This window comes from Oncorhynchus mykiss, chromosome 27, assembly GCF_013265735.2.
Source record: "Oncorhynchus mykiss isolate Arlee chromosome 27, USDA_OmykA_1.1, whole genome shotgun sequence".
NCBI classification, from domain to species: Eukaryota; Metazoa; Chordata; class Actinopteri; order Salmoniformes; family Salmonidae; genus Oncorhynchus; species Oncorhynchus mykiss.
In genome coordinates this window covers 51,390,488-51,411,929 of record NC_048591.1, presented here as the reverse complement: position 1 = coordinate 51,411,929, position 21,442 = coordinate 51,390,488, and the positions used below count along the sequence as shown (strand labels likewise).

The 21,442-nt window shown below is 50.2% G+C and overlaps 1 protein-coding gene across 4 annotated transcripts in view; it reads left to right on the top strand.

The window, feature by feature from the left end:
* The window catches only part of LOC110508135 (BRD4-interacting chromatin-remodeling complex-associated protein), a 69,563-nt gene that overhangs the window by 25,618 nt on the left and 22,503 nt on the right, over positions 1-21,442 (top strand). For 3 of the 4 annotated variants that reach the window (XM_036964623.1, XM_036964622.1, XM_036964621.1), the window contains one exon: positions 15,226-15,369. The exons of the other annotated variant lie outside the window; for it this stretch is intronic. In XM_036964623.1, coding sequence (XP_036820518.1) covers positions 15,226-15,369 — 144 coding nt within the window. The remainder of the gene's footprint in view (positions 1-15,225; positions 15,370-21,442) is intronic. 4 annotated transcript variants of the gene reach the window in all.

Below are 21,442 nucleotides of genomic sequence, written 5' to 3'. Positions count from 1 at the left end.
CGTCTCTACCTCTTTACCTCTACGTCTCTTCCTCTCTACCTCTACGTCTCTACCCCTCTACCCCTCTACCTCTACACCTCTCTACCTCTACGTCTCTACCGCTCTACCTCTACGTCTCTACCTCTTTACCTCTACGTCTCTACCTCTTTACCTCTACCGCTACCTCTCTACCTCTACGTTTCTTCCTCTACGTCTCTTCCTCTCTATGTCTACGTCTCTTCCCCTCTACCTCTACGTCTCTACCTCTTTACCTCTACGTCTCTACCTCTACCTCTACCTCTACCGCTACCTCTCTACCTCTCTACCTCTACGTCTCTACTTCTACGTCTCTACCTCTTCCTCTCTACTTCTCTTCCTCTCTACTTCTCTTCCTCTCTAATGCGACGTCTCTACCGCTACGTCTCTACCGCTACGTCTCTACCGCTACGTCTCTACCTCTACGTCTCTACCTCTTTACCTCTACGTCTCTTCCCCTCTACGTCTCTACCTCTACTTCTCTTCCTCTCTATGTCTACGTCTCTTCCCCTCTACCTCTACGTCTCTACCTCTTTACCCCTACGTCGCTACCTCTACCTCTCTACCTCTACGTCTCTACTTCTACGTCTCTACTTCTCTTCCTCTCTACTTCTCTTCCTCTCTACTTCTCTTCCTCTCTAATGCGACGTCTCTACCGCTACGTCTCTACCGCTACGTCTCTACCGCTACGTCTCTACCGTTACGTCTCTAATGCTACGTCTCTACCTCTCTACCGCTACCTCTCTACCGCTACCTCTCTACCTCTACTTCTCTTCCTTTCTACCGCTACGTCTCTATCTCTTTACCTCTACGTCTCTTCCCCTCTACCTCTCTACCTCTACGTCTCTACCTCTTTACCTCTACGTTTCTTCCTCTACGTCTCTTCCCCTCTACCTCTCTACCTCTACGTCTCTACCTCTTTACCTCTACGTCTCTTCCCCTCTACCTCTACGTCTCTACCTCTTTACCGCTACGTCTCTACCTCTACTTCTCTTCCTTTCTACCGCTACGTCTCTATCTCTTTACCTCTACGTCTCTTCCCCTCTACCTCTCTATCTCTACGTCTCTACCTCTTTACCTCTACGTCTCTACCTCTACCGCTACCTCTCTACCTCTACCTCTCTACTTCTACGTCTCTACTTCTACGTCTCTACCTCTTCCTCTCTACTTCTCTTCCTCTCTACTTCTCTTCCTCTCTAATGCTACGTCTCTACCGCTACGTCTCTACCGCTACGTCTCTAATGCGACGTCTCTACCTCTACCTCTCTACCGTTACTTCTCTACCTCTTTACCTCTACGTCTCTTCCCCTCTACCTCTACGTCTCTACCTCTACGTCTCTACCTCTACGTTTCTTCCTCTCTACCTCTACCTCTCTACCTCTACCGCTACCTCTCTACCTCTACCGCTACCTCTCTACCTCTACCGCTAACATCTCTACCTCTCTACCTCTACGTCTCTACCTCTCTACCTCTACGTCTCTACCTCTCTACCGCTACCTCTCTACCTCTACCGCTACCTCTCTACCTCTTCCTCTCTACTTCTACTTCTCTTCCTCTCTACCGCTACGTCTCTACCGCTACGTCTCTACCGCTACGTCTCTATCGCTACGTCTCTACCTCCACCTCTCTACCGCTACCTCTCTACCTCTACGTCTCTTCCCCTCTACCTCTACGTCTCTACCTCTACGTTTCTTCCTCTCTACCTCTACGTCTCTACCTCTCTACCTCTACCGCTACCTCTCTACCTCTACCGCTACCTCTCTACCTCTACCGCTACTATCTCTACCTCTCTACCTCTACGTCTCTACCTCTCTACCTCTACGTCTCTACCTCTACGTCTCTACCTCTACGTTTCTTCCTCTCTACCTCTACGTCTCTACCTCTCTACCTCTACCGCTACCTCTCTACCTCTACCGCTACCTCTCTACCTCTTCCTCTCTACTTCTACTTCTCTTCCTCTCTACCGCTACGTCTCTACCGCTACGTCTCTACCGCTACGTCTCTACCGCTACGTCTCTACCGCTACGTCTCTACCGCTACGTCTCTACCTCTACCTCTCTACCTCTACGTCTCTACCTCTACGTCTACCTCTACCTCTCTACCGCTACTTCTCTACCTCTTTACCTCTACGTCTCTTCCCCTCTACCTCTACGTCTCTACCTCTACGTCTCTACCTCTACGTCTCTACCTCTACGTTTCTTCCTCTCTACCTCTACCTCTCTACCTCTACCGCTACCTCTCTACCTCTACCGCTACCTCTCTACCTCTACCGCTAACATCTCTACCTCTCTACCTCTACGTCTCTACCTCTCTACCTCTACGTCTCTACCTCTCTACCGCTACCTCTCTACCTCTACCGCTACCTCTCTACCTCTTCCTCTCTACTTCTACTTCTCTTCCTCTCTACCGCTACGTCTCTACCTCCACCTCTCTACCGCTACCTCTCTACCTCTACGTCTCTTCCCCTCTACCTCTACGTCTCTACCTCTACGTTTCTTCCTTTCTACCTCTACGTCTCTACCTCTCTACCTCTACCGCTACCTCTCTACCTCTACCGCTACCTCTCTACCTCTACCGCTACTATCTCTACCTCTCTACCTCTACGTCTCTACCTCTACATCTCTACCTCTACGTTTCTTCCTCTCTACCTCTACGTCTCTACCTCTCTACCTCTACCGCTACCTCTCTACCTCTACCGCTACCTCTCTACCTCTTCCTCTCTACTTCTACTTCTCTTCCTCTCTACCGCTACGTCTCTACCGCTACGTCTCTACCGCTACGTCTCTACCGCTACGTCTCTACCGCTACGTCTCTACCGCTACGTCTCTACCGCTACGTCTCTACCTCTTTACCTCTACGTCTCTTCCTCTCTACGTCTCTACCTCTTTACCTCTACGTCTCTTCCTCTCTACGTCTCTACCTCTTTACCTCTACGTCTCTACCGCTCTACCTCTACGTCTCTACCTCTTTACCTCTACGTCTCTACCTCTTTACCTCTACCGCTACCTCTCTACCTCTACGTTTCTTCCTCTACGTCTCTTCCTCTCTATGTCTACGTCTCTTCCCCTCTACCTCTACCACTACCTATCTACCTCTCTACCTCTACGTCTCTACTTCTACGTCTCTACCTCTTTACCCCTACGTCGCTACCTCTACCTCTCTACCTCTACGTCTCTACTTCTACGTCTCTACTTCTCTTCCTCTCTACTTCTCTTCCTCTCTACTTCTCTTCCTCTCTAATGCGACGTCTCTACCGCTACGTCTCTACCGCTACGTCTCTACCGCTACGTCTCTACCGTTACGTCTCTAATGCTACGTCTCTACCTCTCTACCGCTACCTCTCTACCGCTACCTCTCTACCTCTACTTCTCTTCCTTTCTACCGCTACGTCTCTATCTCTTTACCTCTACGTCTCTTCCCCTCTACCTCTCTACCTCTACGTCTCTACCTCTTTACCTCTACGTTTCTTCCTCTACGTCTCTTCCCCTCTACCTCTCTACCTCTACGTCTCTACCTCTTTACCTCTACGTCTCTTCCCCTCTACCTCTACGTCTCTACCTCTTTACCGCTACGTCTCTACCTCTACTTCTCTTCCTTTCTACCGCTACGTCTCTATCTCTTTACCTCTACGTCTCTTCCCCTCTACCTCTCTATCTCTACGTCTCTACCTCTTTACCTCTACGTCTCTACCTCTACCGCTACCTCTCTACCTCTACCTCTCTACTTCTACGTCTCTACTTCTACGTCTCTACCTCTTCCTCTCTACTTCTCTTCCTCTCTACTTCTCTTCCTCTCTAATGCTACGTCTCTACCGCTACGTCTCTACCGCTACGTCTCTAATGCGACGTCTCTACCTCTACCTCTCTACCGTTACTTCTCTACCTCTTTACCTCTACGTCTCTTCCCCTCTACCTCTACGTCTCTACCTCTACGTCTCTACCTCTACGTTTCTTCCTCTCTACCTCTACCTCTCTACCTCTACCGCTACCTCTCTACCTCTACCGCTACCTCTCTACCTCTACCGCTAACATCTCTACCTCTCTACCTCTACGTCTCTACCTCTCTACCTCTACGTCTCTACCTCTCTACCGCTACCTCTCTACCTCTACCGCTACCTCTCTACCTCTTCCTCTCTACTTCTACTTCTCTTCCTCTCTACCGCTACGTCTCTACCGCTACGTCTCTACCGCTACGTCTCTATCGCTACGTCTCTACCTCCACCTCTCTACCGCTACCTCTCTACCTCTACGTCTCTTCCCCTCTACCTCTACGTCTCTACCTCTACGTTTCTTCCTCTCTACCTCTACGTCTCTACCTCTCTACCTCTACCGCTACCTCTCTACCTCTACCGCTACCTCTCTACCTCTACCGCTACTATCTCTACCTCTCTACCTCTACGTCTCTACCTCTCTACCTCTACGTCTCTACCTCTACGTCTCTACCTCTACGTTTCTTCCTCTCTACCTCTACGTCTCTACCTCTCTACCTCTACCGCTACCTCTCTACCTCTACCGCTACCTCTCTACCTCTTCCTCTCTACTTCTACTTCTCTTCCTCTCTACCGCTACGTCTCTACCGCTACGTCTCTACCGCTACGTCTCTACCGCTACGTCTCTACCGCTACGTCTCTACCGCTACGTCTCTACCTCTACCTCTCTACCTCTACGTCTCTACCTCTACGTCTACCTCTACCTCTCTACCGCTACTTCTCTACCTCTTTACCTCTACGTCTCTTCCCCTCTACCTCTACGTCTCTACCTCTACGTCTCTACCTCTACGTTTCTTCCTCTCTACCTCTACCTCTCTACCTCTACCGCTACCTCTCTACCTCTACCGCTACCTCTCTACCTCTACCGCTAACATCTCTACCTCTCTACCTCTACGTCTCTACCTCTCTACCTCTACGTCTCTACCTCTCTACCGCTACCTCTCTACCTCTACCGCTACCTCTCTACCTCTTCCTCTCTACTTCTACTTCTCTTCCTCTCTACCGCTACGTCTCTACCTCCACCTCTCTACCGCTACCTCTCTACCTCTACGTCTCTTCCCCTCTACCTCTACGTCTCTACCTCTACGTTTCTTCCTTTCTACCTCTACGTCTCTACCTCTCTACCTCTACCGCTACCTCTCTACCTCTACCGCTACCTCTCTACCTCTACCGCTACTATCTCTACCTCTCTACCTCTACGTCTCTACCTCTACGTCTCTACCTCTACGTTTCTTCCTCTCTACCTCTACGTCTCTACCTCTCTACCTCTACCGCTACCTCTCTACCTCTACCGCTACCTCTCTACCTCTTCCTCTCTACTTCTACTTCTCTTCCTCTCTACCGCTACGTCTCTACCGCTACGTCTCTACCGCTACGTCTCTACCGCTACGTCTCTACCGCTACGTCTCTACCGCTACGTCTCTACCGCTACGTCTCTACCTCTACGTCTCTACCTCTACGTCTACCGCTACGTCTCTACCGCTACGTTTCTACCTCTCTACCGCTACCTCTCTACCTCTACGTCTCTTCCCCTCTACGTCTCTACCTCTACCTCTTCCTCTCTACCTCTACGTCTCTACCTCTCTACCTCTACTTCTCTACCTCTCTACCTCTACGTCTCTTCCCCTCTACGTCTCTACCTCTACTTCTCTTCCTCTCTACCTCTACGTCTCTACCTCTCTACCTCTACTTCTCTACCTCTCTACCTCTACGTCTCTTCCCCTCTACGTCTCTAACTCTACTTCTCTTCCTCTCTACCTCTACCTCTCTACCTCTACGTCTCTACCTCTTTACCTCTACGTCTCTTCCCCTCTACGTCTCTACCTCTACTTCTCTTCCTCTCTATGTCTACGTCTCTTCCCCTCTACCTCTACGTCTCTACCTCTTTACCCCTACGTCGCTACCTCTACCTCTCTACCTCTACGTCTCTACTTCTACGTCTCTACTTCTCTTCCTCTCTACTTCTCTTCCTCTCTACTTCTCTTCCTCTCTAATGCGACGTCTCTACCGCTACGTCTCTACCGCTACGTCTCTACCGCTACGTCTCTACCGCTACGTCTCTACCGCTACGTCTCTACCTCTACGTCTCTACCTCTTTACCTCTACGTCTCTTCCCCTCTACGTCTCTACCTCTACTTCTCTTCCTCTCTATGTCTACGTCTCTTCCCCTCTACCTCTACGTCTCTACCTCTTTACCCCTACGTCGCTACCTCTACCTCTCTACCTCTACGTCTCTACTTCTTCGTCTCTACTTCTCTTCCTCTCTACTTCTCTTCCTCTCTACTTCTCTTCCTCTCTAATGCGACGTCTCTACCGCTACGTCTCTACCGCTACGTCTCTACCGCTACGTCTCTACCGCTACGTCTCTACCGCTACGTCTCTACCGCTACGTCTCTACCGTTACGTCTCTAATGCTACGTCTCTACCTCTCTACCGCTACCTCTCTACCGCTACCTCTCTACCGCTACGTCTCTACCGCTACGTCTCTACCGCTACTTCTCTACCGCTACGTCTCTACCGCTACGTCTCTACCGCTACGTCTCTACCGCTACGTCTCTACCTCTCTACCTCTCTACCGCTACCTCTCTACCGCTACCTCTCTACCGCTAAGTCTCTTCCTCTCTGTCTACTTCTCTTCCTCTCTACCGCTACGTCTCTAATGCTACGTCTCTTCCCCTCTACCTCTACGTTTCTTCCTCTCTACTTCTAGGTCTCTACCTCTTCCTCTCTACCTCTACGTCTCTAATGCTACCTCTCTACCTCTTTGTCTCTACCTCTACTTCTCTTCCTCTACTTCTCTTCCTCTCTACCGCTACGTCTCTACCGCTACGTCTCTACCGCTACGTCTCTACTTCTACGTCTCTACTTCTACGTCTCTACCTCTCTACCTCTACGTCTCTACCTCTACTTCTCTTCCTCTACTTCTCTTCCTCTCTACCGCTACGTCTCTACCGCTACGTCTCTACCTCTACTTCTCTTCCTCTCTACCGCTACGTCTCTACCGCTACGTCTCTAATGCTACGTCTCTACCTCTTTACCTCTACGTCTCTACCTCTTTACCTCTACGTCTCTTCCTCTCTACCTCTACGTCTCTACCTCTTTACCTCTACGTCTCTACCCCTCTACCCCTCTACCTCTACACCTCTTTACCTCTACGTCTCTACCTCTTTACCTCTACGTTTCTACCTCTACGTCTCTACCTCTTTACCTCTACGTTTCTTCCTCTACGTCTCTTCCTCTCTACCTCTACGTCTCTTCCCCTCTACCTCTACGTCTCTACCTCTTTACCTCTACGTCTCTACCTCTACCTCTACCGCTACCTCTCTACCTCTACGTCTCTACTTCTACGTCTCTACCTCTTCCTCTCTACTTCTCTTCCTCTCTACTTCTCTTCCTCTCTACTTCTCTTCCTCTCTAATGCGACGTCTCTACCGCTACGTCTCTAATGCTACATCTCTAATGCTACGTCTCTACCGCTACGTCTCTACCGCTACGTCTCTACCGCTACGTCTCTACCCCTACGTCTCTACCTCTCTACCGCTACCTCTCTACCGCTACCTCTCTACCGCTACGTCTCTTCCTCTCTATGTCTACTTCTCTTCCCCTCTACCTCTACGTTTCTTCCTCTCTACTTCCAGTTCTCTACCTCTTCCTCTCTACTTCTAGGTCTCTACCTCTTCCTCTCTACCGCTACGTCTCTACCGCTACGTCTCTACCGCTACGTCTCTACTTCTACGTCTCTACCTCTACTTCTCTTCCTCTCTACCGCTACGTCTCTAATGCTACGTCTCTACCTCTACGTCTCTACCTCTACTTCTCTTCCTCTACTTCTCTTCCTCTCTACCGCTACGTCTCTACCGCTACGTCTCTACCTCTACTTCTCTTCCTCTACTTCTCTTCCTCTCTACCGCTACGTCTCTACCGCTACGTCTCTACCGCTACGTCTCTTCCTCTCTACCGCTACGTCTCTACCGCTACGTCTCTACCGCTACGTCTCTACCGCCACGTCTCTACCGCTACGTCTCTACCTCTCTACCTCTACGTCTCTACCTCTACTTCTCTTCCTCTACTTCTCTTCCTCTCTACCGCTACGTCTCTACCGCTACGTCTCTACCTCTTTACCTCTACGTCTCTACCTCTTTACCTCTACGTCTCTTCCTCTCTACCTCTACGTCTCTACCCCTCTACCCCTCTACCTCTACACCTCTCTACCTCTACGTCTCTACCGCTCTACCTCTACGTCTCTACCTCTTTACCTCTACGTCTCTACCTCTTTACCTCTACCGCTACCTCTCTACCTCTACGTTTCTTCCTCTACGTCTCTTCCTCTCTATGTCTACGTCTCTTCCCCTCTACCTCTACGTCTCTACCTCTTTACCTCTACGTCTCTACCTCTACCTCTACCGCTACCTCTCTACCTCTCTACCTCTACGTCTCTACTTCTACGTCTCTACCTCTTCCTCTCTACTTCTCTTCCTCTCTACTTCTCTTCCTCTCTAATGCGACGTCTCTACCGCTACGTCTCTACCGCTACGTCTCTACCGCTACGTCTCTACCGTTACGTCTCTTCCCCTCTACGTCTCTACCTCTACTTCTCTTCCTCTCTATGTCTACGTCTCTTCCCCTCTACCTCTACGTCTCTACCTCTTTACCCCTACGTCGCTACCTCTACCTCTCTACCTCTACGTCTCTACTTCTACGTCTCTACTTCTCTTCCTCTCTACTTCTCTTCCTCTCTACTTCTCTTCCTCTCTAATGCGACGTCTCTACCGCTACGTCTCTACCGCTACGTCTCTACCGCTACGTCTCTACCGTTACGTCTCTAATGCTACGTCTCTACCTCTCTACCGCTACCTCTCTACCGCTACCTCTCTACCGCTACCTCTCTACCGCTACGTCTCTACCGCTACTTCTCTACCGCTACGTCTCTACCGCTACGTCTCTACCGCTACGTCTCTACCGCTACGTCTCTACCGCTTCGTCTCTACCTCTCTACCTCTCTACCGCTACCTCTCTACCGCTACCTCTCTACCGCTAAGTCTCTTCCTCTCTGTCTACTTCTCTTCCTCTCTACCGCTACGTCTCTAATGCTACGTCTCTTCCCCTCTACGTTTCTTCCTCTCTACTTCTAGGTCTCTACCTCTTCCTCTCTACCTCTACGTCTCTAATGCTACCTCTCTACCTCTTTGTCTCTACCTCTACTTCTCTTCCTCTACTTCTCTTCCTCTCTACCGCTACGTCTCTACCGCTACGTCTCTACCGCTACGTCTCTACTTCTACGTCTCTACTTCTACGTCTCTACCTCTCTACCTCTACGTCTCTACCTCTACTTCTCTTCCTCTACTTCTCTTCCTCTCTACCGCTACGTCTCTACCGCTACGTCTCTACCTCTACTTCTCTTCCTCTACTTCTCTTCCTCTCTACCGCTACGTCTCTACCGCTACGTCTCTACCTCTTTACCTCTACGTCTCTACCTCTTTACCTCTACGTCTCTACCCCTCTACCTCTACACCTCTCTACCTCTACGTCTCTACCGCTCTACCTCTGCGTCTCTACCCCTTTACCTCTACGTCTCTACCTCTTTACCTCTACCGCTACCTCTCTACCTCTACGTTTCTTCCTCTACGTCTCTTCCTCTCTGTCTACGTCTCTTCCCCTCTACCTCTACGTCTCTACCTCTTTACCTCTACGTCTCTACCTCTACCTCTACCTCTACCGCTACCTCTCTACCTCTCTACCTCTACGTCTCTACTTCTACGTCTCTACCTCTTCCTCTCTACTTCTCTTCCTCTCTACTTCTCTTCCTCTCTAATGCGACGTCTCTAATGCGACGTCTCTACCGCTACGTCTCTACCGCTACGTCTCTACCGCTACGTCTCTACCGCTACGTCTCTACCGCTACGTCTCTACCGCTACGTCTCTACCGCTACGTCTCTACCGCTACGTCTCTACCGCTACGTCTCTACCGCTACGTCTCTACCGCTACGTCTCTACCGCTACGTCTCTAATGCTACGTCTCTACCTCTCTACCTCTACGTCTCTACCTCTTTACCCCTACGTCTCTACCTCTACCTCTACCGCTACCTCTCTACCTCTCTACCTCTCTACCTCTACGTCTCTACCTCTACCTCTCTACCTCTACGTCTCTTCCTCTCTATGTCTACGTCTCTTCCCCTCTACCTCTACGTTTCTTCCTCTCTACTTCTACGTCTCTACCTCTTCCTCTCTACTTCTACTTCTCTTCCTCTCTACCGCTACGTCTCTAATGCTACGTCTCTACCTCTACCTCTCTAATGCTACCTCTCTACCTCTACTTCTCTTCCTGTACTTCTCTTCCTCTCTACCGCTACATCTCTACCGCTACGTCTCTACCGCTACGTCTCTACTGCTACGTCTCTACCGCAACGTCTCTACCGCTACGTCTCTACCTCTACTTCTCTTCCTCTCTACCGCTACGTCTCTAATGCTACCTCTCTACCTCTATGTCTCTACCTCTACTTCTCTACCTCTACTTCTCTTCCTCTACTTCTCTTCCTCTCTACCGCTACGTCTCTACCGCTACGTCTCTACCGCTACGTCTCTACCGCTACGTCTCTACCGCTACGTCTCTACCGCTACGTCTCTACCGCTACGTCTCTACCGCTACGTCTCTACCGCTACGTCTCTACCGCTACGTCACTCTCTCTCTCTGCCTCTCTCTCTCTCTCCCTCTCTGCCTCTCTCTCTCCCTCTCTGCCTCTCTCTCTGCCTCTCTCTCTCTCTCTGCCTCTCTCTGCCTCTCTCTCTCTCTCTCTGCCTCTCTGCCTCTCTCTCTCTCTCTCTCTCTCTGCCCCCTGCCTCTCTCTCTCTCTCTCTCTCTCCCCTCTCTCTCTCTCTCTGCCCCCTGCCTCTCTCTCTCTGCCCCCTGCCCTTCTCTCTCTCTGCCCCATGCCTCTCTCTCTCACTCTCTGCCCCCCTGCCCCCCTCTCTCTCTTTCCCCTTCCTCTCTCTCTATGCCCCCTGCCTCTCTCTCTTTCCCCTTCCTCTCTCTCTCTCTCTCTCTGCCCCCTGCCCCTCTCTCTCTCTGCCCCCTGCCTCTCTCTCTCTCGCTCACACTCTGCCCCCCTGCCTCTCTCTCTCTGCCCCCCTGCCTCTCACTCTCTGCCCCCCTGCCTCTCCCTCGCTCTCTGCCCCCTGCCCCCCTCTCTCTGTCCTCTGCCCCTGCCTCTCTCTCTCTCTCTCTCTGCCCCCTGCCCCTTTCTCTCTGTCCTCTGCCCCCTGCCTCTCTCTCTCTCTCTCTGCCCCTGCCCCTCTCTCTCTCACACTCTCTAACTGCCTCTCTCTCTGCCTCTCTCTCTGCCTCTCTCTCTGCCTCTCTCTCTGCCTCTCTCTCTGCCTCTCTCTCTGCCTCTCTCTCTGCCTCTCTCTCTGCCTCTCTCTCTCTCTCTCTCTGCCTCTCTCTCTCTCTGCCTCTCTCTCTCTGCCTCTCTCTCTCTCTCTCTGTCCCCTGCCTCTCTCTCTCTGTCCCCTGCCTCTCTCTCTCTGCCCCCTGCCTCTCTCTCTCTCTGTCCCCTGCCCCTCCCTCTCTCTGCCCCATGCCTCTCTCTCTCACTCTCTGCCCCCCTGCCCCTCTCTCTCTTTCCCCTTCCTCTCTCTATGCCCCCTGCCTCTCTCTTTCTCTCTCTCTCACTGCCCCCTGCCCCCCTCTCTCTCTGCCCCCTGCCTCTCTCTCTCTCTCTTTCTCTGCCCCCTGTCTCTCTCTCTCTCTGCCCCCTGTCTCTCTCTCTCTGCCCCCTGCCTCTCTCTCTCTCTCTCTCTACCTCTACGTCTCTCTACCTCTACGTCTCTCTACCTCTACGTCTCTCTACCTCTACGTCTCTCTCTCTGCCTCTCTCTCTCTGCCTCTCTCTCTCTGTCTCTCTCTCTCTCTCTGCCCCTCTCTCTCTCTCTGCCTCTCTCTGCCTCTCTCTCTCTCTCTCTGCCTCTCTGCCTCTCTCTCTCTCTCTCTCTCTCTCTCTCTCTGCCCCCTGCCTCTCTCTCTCTCTCTCTCTCCCCTCTCTCTCTCTCTCTGCCCCCTGCCTCTCTCTCTCTGTCCCCTGCCCTTCTCTCTCTCTGCCCCATGCCTCTCTCTCTCACTCTCTGCCCCCCTGCCCCCCTCTCTCTCTTTCCCCTTCCTCTCTCTCTATGCCCCCTGCCTCTCTCTCTTTCCCCTTCCTCTCTCTCTCTCTCTCTCTCTGCCCCCTGCCCCTCACTCGCTCACACTCTGCCCCCTGCCTCTCTCTCTCTCGCTCACACTCTGCCCCCCTGCCTCTCTCTCTCTGCCCCTCTGCCTCTCACTCTCTGCCCCCCTGCCTCTCCCTCGCTCTCTGCCCCCTGCCCCCCTCTCTCTGTCCTCTGCCCCAGCCTCTCTCTCTCTCTCTCTCTGCCCCCTGCCCCTTTCTCTCTGTCCTCTGCCCCCTGCCTCTCTCTCTCTCTCTCTGCCCCCTGCCCCTCTCTCTCTCACTCTCTCTCTGCCTCTCTCTCTGCCTCTCTCTCTGCCTCTCTCTCTGCCTCTCTCTCTGCCTCTCTCTCTGCCTCTCTCTCTGCCTCTCTCTCTGCCTCTCTCTCTCTGCCTCTCTCTCTCTGCCTCTCTCTCTCTGCCTCTCTCTCTCTCTCCCTCTCTCTCTCTCTGCCCCTCTCTCTCTCTCTCTGCCTCTCTCTCTCTCTCTCTCTCTGCCCCCTGCCTCTCTGTCCCCTGCCTCTCTCTCTCTGTCCCCTGCCTCTCTCTCTCTGCCCCCTGCCTCTCTCTCTCTCTGTCCCCTGCCCCTCTCTCTCTCTGCCCCATGCCCCTCTCTCTCACTCTCTGCCCCCCTGCCCCTCTCTCTCTTTCCCCTTCCTCTCTCTATGCCCCCTGCCTCTCTCTTTCTCTCTCTCTCTCTCTCACTGCCCCCTGCCCCCCTCTCTCTCTGCCCCCTGCCCCCCTCTCTCTCTGCCCCCTGCCTCTCTCTCTCTTTCTCTGCCCCCTGCCTCTCTCTCTCTTTCTCTGCCCCCTGTCTCTCTCTCTCTGCCCCCTGTCTCTCTCTCTCTGCCCCCTGTCTCTCTCTCTCTGCCCCCTGTCTCTCTCTCTCTGCCCCCTGCCTCTCTCTCTCTCTCTCTCTCTACCTCTACGTCTCTCTACCTCTACGTCTCTCTACCTCTACGTCTCTCTACCTCTACGTCTCTCTCTCTGCCTCTCTCTCTCTGCCTCTCTCTCTCTGCCTCTCTCTCTCTGCCTCTCTCTCTCTCTCTCTCTCTGCCTCTCTCTCTCTCTCTCTCTCTCTGCCTCTCTCTCTCTCTCTGCCTCTCGTAACAGCCCCCTCTCTGCCCCCTGCCTCTTTCTCTCTCTTCTCTCTCTGCCCCTTGCCTCTTTCTCTCTCTTCTCTCTCTTTCCCCTTCCTCTCTCGATCTCTCTCTGCCTCTCTCTCTCTCTCTCTCTCTCTCCCTCTCTGCCTCTCTCTCTCCCTCTCTGCCTCTCTCTCTCCCTCTCTGCCTCTCTCTGCCTCTCTCTCTCTGCCTCTCTCTGCCTCTCTCTCTCTCTGCCTCTCTGCCTCTCTCTCTCTCTCTCTCTGCCCCCTGCCTCTCTCTCTCTCTCTCTCTCTCCCCTCTCTCTCTCTCTCTGCCCCCTGCCTCTCTCTCTCTGTCCCCTGCCCCTCTCTCTCTCTGCCCCATGCCTCTCTCTCTCACTCTCTGCCCCCCTGCCCCCCTCTCTCTCTTTCCCCTTCCTCTCTCTCTATGCCCCTGCCTCTCTCTCTTTCCCCTTCCTCTCTCTCTCTCTCTGCCCCCTGCCCCTCTCTCTCTGCCCCCTGCCTCTCTCTCTTTCGCTCACACTCTGCCCCCCTGCCTCTCTCTCTCTGCCCCCCTGCCTCTCACTCTCTGCCCCCCTGCCTCTCCCTCGCTCTCTGCCCCCTGCCCCTCTCTCTCTGTCCTCTGCCCCTGCCCCTCTCTCTCTGTCCTCTGCCCCTGCCTCTCTCTCTCTCTCTCTGCCCCCTGCCCCTTTCTCTCTGTCCTCTGCCCCCTGCCTCTCTCTCTCTCTCTCTGCCCCCTGCCCCTCTCTCTCTCTCACTCTCTCTCTGCCTCTCTCTCTGCCTCTCTCTCTGCCTCTCTCTCTGCCTCTCTCTCTGCCTCTCTCTCTGCCTCTCTCTCTGCCTCTCTCTCTGCCCCCTGCCTCTCTGTCCCCTGCCTCTCTCTCTCTGCCCCCTGCCTCTCTCTCTCTCTGTCCCCTGCCCCTCTCTCTCTGCCCCATGCCTCTCTCTTTCTCTCTCTCTCTCTCACTGCCCCCTGCCCCCCTCTCTCTCTGCCCCCTGCCTCTCTCTCTCTCTCTTTCTCTGCCCCCTGCCTCTCTCTCTCTCTGTCCCCTGCCCCTCTCTCTCTGCCCCATGCCTCTCTCTCTCACTCTCTCTCACTGCCCCCTGCCCCCCTCTCTCTCTGCCCCCTGTCTCTCTCTCTCTCTGCCCCCTGCCTCTCTCTCTCTCTCTGCACCCTGCCTCTCTCTCTCTCTCTGCCCTTGCCTCTCTCTCTCTCTGCCCCTTGCCTCTCTCTCTCTCTGCCCCCTGCCTCTCTCTCTCTCTCTGCCCCCTGCCTCTCTCTCTCTCTCTCTGCCCCCTGCCTCTCTCTCGCTCTCTCTGCCCCCTGCCTCTTTCTCTCTCTCTGCCCCCTGCCCCTCTCTCTCTCTGCCCCTGCCCCCCTCTCTCTCTCTCTCTCTCTCTGCCTCTTTCTCTCTGCCCCTGCCTCTTTCTCTCTGCCCCCTGCCTCTTTCTCTCTGCCCCCTGCCTCTTTATCTCTGCCCCTGCCTATTTCTCTGCCCCCTGCCTATTTCTCTCTGCCCCCTGCCTCTTTCTCTCTGCCCCTGCCTCTTTCTCTTCTCTCTATGCCCCCTGCCTCTTTCTCTCTCTTCGCTCTATGCCCCCTGCCTCTTTCTCTCCTCTCTATGCCCCCTCTTTCTCTCTGCCCCCTGCCTCTTTCTCTCTCTTCTCTCTCTGCCCCCTGCCTCTTTCTCTCTCTTCTCTCTCTGTCCCCTGCCTCTTTCTCTCTCTTCTCTCTCTGTCCCCTGTCTTTGCTGACATTGTGTTGATGATCTGAAGTGAACAGTTAACAATCACCAACTAGATTAGACTGATGCCTTGGTCCCCTGGTCTGAGCTGTCCAATCCTTTTTTTTTTTTTTTTTTTACTATTTTACCCCTCTTTCCTCTCTCCCTCCCTGACTTGGTAATGTGCTCATGTCAGGACCAGCGACAGACAGAGAATGATCCCGTCCCCACTGTGTCAGTGGGCGTGCCAGCGTCCGTTATCGTCAGCAGCAACAGCAGTTTTGGCCATGCCTCCTCGGGCCATGACAGCCAATTAGCTGAGACAGCAGTGGTAAACCAGGTAGACAACAAGCCCCTTTATGCTAAGCCCCACCCCCTGTTGCTGCTACTGCCACTCTGCGTTAGGACGTTGTGTTTACCTGCAGGCTTCTCTCTCTGTCTTGCTCTCGTTCGCCAGCTAGATCTCTCTCTGTGTGTTTCTCATCTGTACCTTCCATCTCAGTTCATCCTGACCATAGGTTGTTTCCTCTCTAAATCACCATTCCAATCCACCTCTGTTCATCTTGTGTGTGGGTGATTTAAAGTAGGGTTAGGAAGTATTCACAAACCTTTATTTCCACATTTTGTTACAATGAAGGTACCATGTTCATCTGTACAAACAATAGTACACAAGTATAAACACCATGGGACCACGCAGCCGTCATAACGCTCAGGAAGGAGATGCGTTCTGTCTCCTAGAGATGAACGTACTTTGGTGCGAAAAGTGCAAATCAATCCCAGAACAACAGCAAAGGGCTGTGTGAAGATGCTGGAGGAAACCGGTACAAAGTATCTATATCCACAGTAAAACGAGTTCTATATCGACATAACCTGAAAGGCCGCTCAGCAAGGAAGAAGCCACTGCTCCAAACCGCCATAAAAAAGCCAGACTACAGTTTGCAACTGCACATGGGGACAAAGATAGTACTTTTTGTAGAAATGTCCTCTGGACCGATGAAATAAAAATAGAACTGTTTGGTCATAATGACCATCGTTATGTTTGGAGGAAAAAGGGAGAGGCTTGCAAGCCGAAGAACACCATCCCAACTGTGAAGCACGGAGGTGGCAGCATCATGTTGTGGGTGTGCTTTGCTGCAGGAGGGACTGGTGCACTTCACAAAATAGATGTCATCATGAGGCTGGAAAATTATGTGAATATATTGAAGCAACATCTCAAGACATCAGTCAGGAAGTTAAAGCTTGGTCGCAAATGGGTCTTCCAAATGGACAATGACCCCAAACATACTTCCAAAGTTGTGGCAAAATGGCTTAACCTCTAGCGTCGAGCAATCCCGTATCCGGGAGCGTAATTATAGCCTCAAGCTCCATAACGCAATGATTCCTATTCATGAAAATCGCAAATGAAATGAAATAAATGAAATAAATATATTGAAACACAAGCTTAGCCTTTTGTTAACAACACTGTCATCTCAGATTTTCAAAATATGCTTTAACCAAAGCTACACAAGCATTTGTGTAAGAGTATTGATAGCCTAGCATAGCATTAAGCCTAGCATTCAGCAGGCAACATTTTCACAAAAACAAGAAAAGCATTCAAATAAAATCATTTACCTTTGAAGAACTTCGGATGTTTTCAATGAGGAGACTCTCAGTTAGATAGCAAATGTTCAGTTTTTGCAAAAATATTATTTGTGTATTAGAAATAGCTCCGTTTTGTTCATCACGTTTGGCTAAGAAAAAACCCCGAAAATTCAGTCATTACAACGGCAAACTTTTTTCCAAATTAACTCCATAATATCGACAGAAACATGGCAAACGTTTAGAATCAATCCTCAATGTGTTTTTCACAATTCTATTCGATGAAAAATCATTCCTGCCAGTCGGTTTCTCATCAGAGGCAAACAGAAAAATACTGCAGCTGGAGATTACGCAATAATTGCGACGGGGGACTTTTTATTTTTTATTTTTTTATTTATTTTTATTTCACCTTTATTTAACCAGGTAGGCTAGTTGAGAACAAGTTCTCATTTGCAACTGCGACCTGGCCAAGATAAGGCATAGCAGTGTGAACAGACAACACAGAGTTACACATGGAGTAAACAATTAACAAGTCAATAACACAGTAGAAAAAAGGGGAGTCTATATATACATTGTGTGCAAAAGGCATGAGAAGGTAGGCAAATAATTACAATTATGCAGATTAACACTGGAGTGATAAATGATCAGATGGTTATGTACAGGTAGAGATTGGTGTGCAAAAGAGCAGAAAAATAAAAATAAATAAATAAAAACAGTATGGGGATGAGGTAGGTGAAAATGGGTGGGCTATTTACCAATAGACTATGTACAGCTGCAGCGATCGGTTAGCTGCTCGGATAGCAGATGTTTGAAGTTGGTGAGGGAGATAAAAGTCTCCAACTTCAGCGATTTTTGCAATTCGTTCCAGTCACAGGCAGCAGAGAACTGGAACGAAAGGCGGCCAAATGAGGTGTTGGCTTTAGGGATGATCAGTGAGATACACCTGCTGGAGCGCGTGCTACGGATGGGTGTTGCCATCGTAACCAGTGAACTGAGATAAGGCGGAGCTTTACCTAGCATGGACTTGTAGATGACCTGGAGCCAGTGGGTCTGGCGACGAATATGTAGCGAGGGCCAGCCGACTAGAGCATACAAGTCGCAGTGGTGGGTGGTATAAGGTGCTTTAGTGACAAAACGGATGGCACTGTGATAAACTGCATCCAGTTTGCTGAGTAGAGTGTTGGAAGCAATTTTGTAGATGACGTCGCCGAAGTCGAGGATCGGTAGGATAGTCAGTTTTACTAGGGTAAGTTTGGCGGCGTGAGTGAAGGAGGCTTTGTTGCGGAATAGAAAGCCGACTCTTGATTTGATTTTCGATTGGAGATGTTTGATATGGGTCTGGAAGGAGAGTTTAGAGTCTAGCCAGACACCTAGGTACTTATAGATGTCCACATATTCAAGGTCGGAACCATCCAGGGTGGTGATGCTGGTCAGGCGTGCGGGTGCAGGCAGCGAACGGTTGAAAAGCATGCATTTGGTTTTACTAGCGTTTAAGAGCAGTTGGAGGCCACGGAAGGAGTGCTGTATGGCATTGAAGCTCGTTTGAAGGTTAGATAGCACAGTGTCCAAGGACGGGCCGGAAGTATATAGAATGGTGTCGTCTGCGTAGAGGTGGGTCAGGGAATCGCCCGCAGCATGAGAAACATCATTGATATATACAGAGAAAAGAGTCGGCCCGAGAATTGAACCCTGTGGCACCCCCATAGAGACTGCCAGAGGACCGGACAGCATGCCCTCCGATTTGACACACTGAACTCTGTCTGCAAAGTAATTGGTAAACCAGGCAAGGCAGTCATCCGAAAAACCGAGGCTACTGAGTCTGCCGATAAGAATACGGTGATTGACAGAGTCGAAAGCCTTGGCAAGGTCTATGAAGACGGCTGCACAGTACTGTCTTTTATCGATGGCGGTTATGATATCGTTTAGTACCTTGAGCGTGGCTGAGGTACACCCGTGACCGGCTCGGAAACCAGATTGCACAGCGGAGAAGGTACGGTGGGATTCAAGATGGTCAGTGACCTGTTTGTTGACTTGGCTTTCGAAGACCTTAGATAGGCAGGGCAGGATGGATATAGGTCTGTAACAGTTTGGGTCCAGGGTGTCGCCCCCTTTGAAGAGGGGGATGACTGCGGCAGCTTTCCAATCCTTGGGGATCTCAGACGATATGAAAGAGAGGTTGAACAGGCTGGTAATAGGGGTTGCGACAATGGCGGCGGATAGTTTCAGGAATAGAGGGTCCAGATTGTCCAGCCCAGCTGATTTGTACGGGTCCAGGTTTTGCAGCTCTTTCAGGACATCTGCTATCTGGATTTGGGTAAAGGAGAACCTGGAGAGGCTTGGGCGAGTAGCTGCGGGGGGGGGGGAGCTGTTGTCCGAGGTTGGAGTAGCCAGGCGGAAGGCATGGCCAGCCGTTGAGAAATGCTTGTTGAAGTTTTCGATAATCATGGATTTATCGGTGGTGACCATGTTACCTAGTCTCAGTGCAGTGGGCAGCTGGGAGGAGGTGCTCTTGTTCTCCATGGACTTCACAGTGTCCCAGAACTTTTTGGAGTTGGAGCTACAGGATGCAAACTTCTGCCTGAAGAAGTTGGCTTTAGCTTTCCTGACTGACTGTGTGTATTGGTTCCTGACTTCCCTGGACACCAAGCACCTGGTAGATGTAGTCTCTTATGGTCAATCTTCCAATGATATGCCTACAAAAACGTCACAATGCTGCAGACACCTTGGGGAAAACGTGGAAAAGGTAAGCTGACTCCTAGCTCCTCCACAGCCATATAAGGAGTCATTGCCATGAGGCGTTTTCAAAAAATGCGGCACTTCCTGATTGTATTTTTATCTGGGTTTTTTCTGTAACATCAGTTCTGTGGCACTCACAGACAATGTCTTTGCAGTTTTGGAAACGTCAGTGTTTTCTTTCCAAAGCTGTCAATTATATGCATTGTCAAGCATCTTTTCATGACAAAATATCTTGTTTAAAACAGGAACGTTTTTCATCCAAAAATTAAAAGAGCGCCCCCTATATCGAAGAAGTTAAGGACATCAAAATCAAGGTATTGGAATGGCCATCACAAAGCTTAATCACATAGAAAATCTGTGTGCAGAACTGAAAAAGCGTGTGTGAGCAAAGAGGCCTACAAACCTGACTCAGTTACACCAACTTTGTCAGGAGGAATGGGCCAAAATTCACCCAAACAGCGTTCCATAGTATGTTGTGAAGCTAATAGCAGTGACGCCATTACTGTATAACTCCGGTAGGGCAACATCTGAAAAATAGCACACCTGGTAGTGTTAAGTGCTCGACCAGTCGGCGAAAGCCAACGTCACCCACAATGGAGAACGGTTGATTGTCAAAGGCAATGAATTCCATTACCTCGGCGTCAATGGATTTTGCCTTTTGAGTTGTCTTGCTGAAGTTTTGTTATTCTTTCAAATGACTGTGCGTGTGCAACCTGTAGACGTTTCTTGGTCTCGTGTATCGTGTGAGTCAGTAGCTCTGGTCCAGTGCGTCAGGGTGCTACCCACATACCAGTCATCCCAGTAGCTCTGGTCCAGTGCGTCAGGGTGCTACCCACATACCAGTCGTCCCAGTAGCTCTGGTCCAGTGCGTCAGGGTGCTACCCACATACCAGTCATCCCAGTAGCTCTGGTCCAGTGCGTCAGGGTGGTACCCACATACCAGTCGTCCCAGTAGCTCTGGTCCAGTGCGTCAGGGTGCTACGCACATACCAGTCGTCCCAGTAGCTCTGGTCCAGTGCGTCAGGGTGCTACGCACATACTGGTCCAGGACGTAATGTCTGGACTGGTACTTGTGCAGTTAGCTAGTACACGCAAGCTAGTTCACACAAGGTAGTTGGCTAGTACACACTAACTACCCTATTCAAATATTCTATGCATTTTCACCACCAACGCTGTTGGTGACAGTGACACACCGTCCTCTCTGTGGCGTGAGTAGGTAACTGACTAGGTAACTGCTGGAGCCAGACCCTATTAGAGATACTTATTACCCTTCCATATCTAGGCTTCAATAACCCACTGTCCCGTCCTGCTGCAGACCTGTACCACTACTACTTTAAATATTACTACTACCACTACTACTACTACTACCACTACTACTTTAAATATTACTATTTACTATTTACTACTACTACTACTACTACTACTACTATAAATATTACTAATTACTACTACTACTACTACTACTACTATAAATATTACTAATTACTACTACTACTTTAAATATTACTATTTACTACTACTACTTATTTAAATATTACTAATTACTACTACTACTTTAAATATTACTATTTACTACTACTACTTATTTAAATATTACTAATTACTACTACTACTTCTTTAAATATTACTATTTACTACTACTACTACTTTAAATTACTATTTACTACTACTACTACTACTACTACTACTACTATAAATATTACTAATTACTACTACTAATATAAATATTACGAATTACTACTATTACTTTAAATATTACTATTTACTACTACTACTTTAAATTACTATTTACTACTACTACTACTATAAATATTACTAATTACTACTACTACTTCTTTAAATATTACTAATTACTACTACTACTTTAAATATTACTATTTACTACTACTACTACTACTTTAAATTACTATTTACTACTACTACTACTACTACTACTACTACTACTACTACTATAAATATTACTAATTACTACTACTACTACTTTAAATATTACTATTTACTACTACTACTACTACTACTACTACTACTACTACTACTACTATAAATATTACTAATTACTACTACTACTACTTTAAATATGACTATTTACTACTACTATT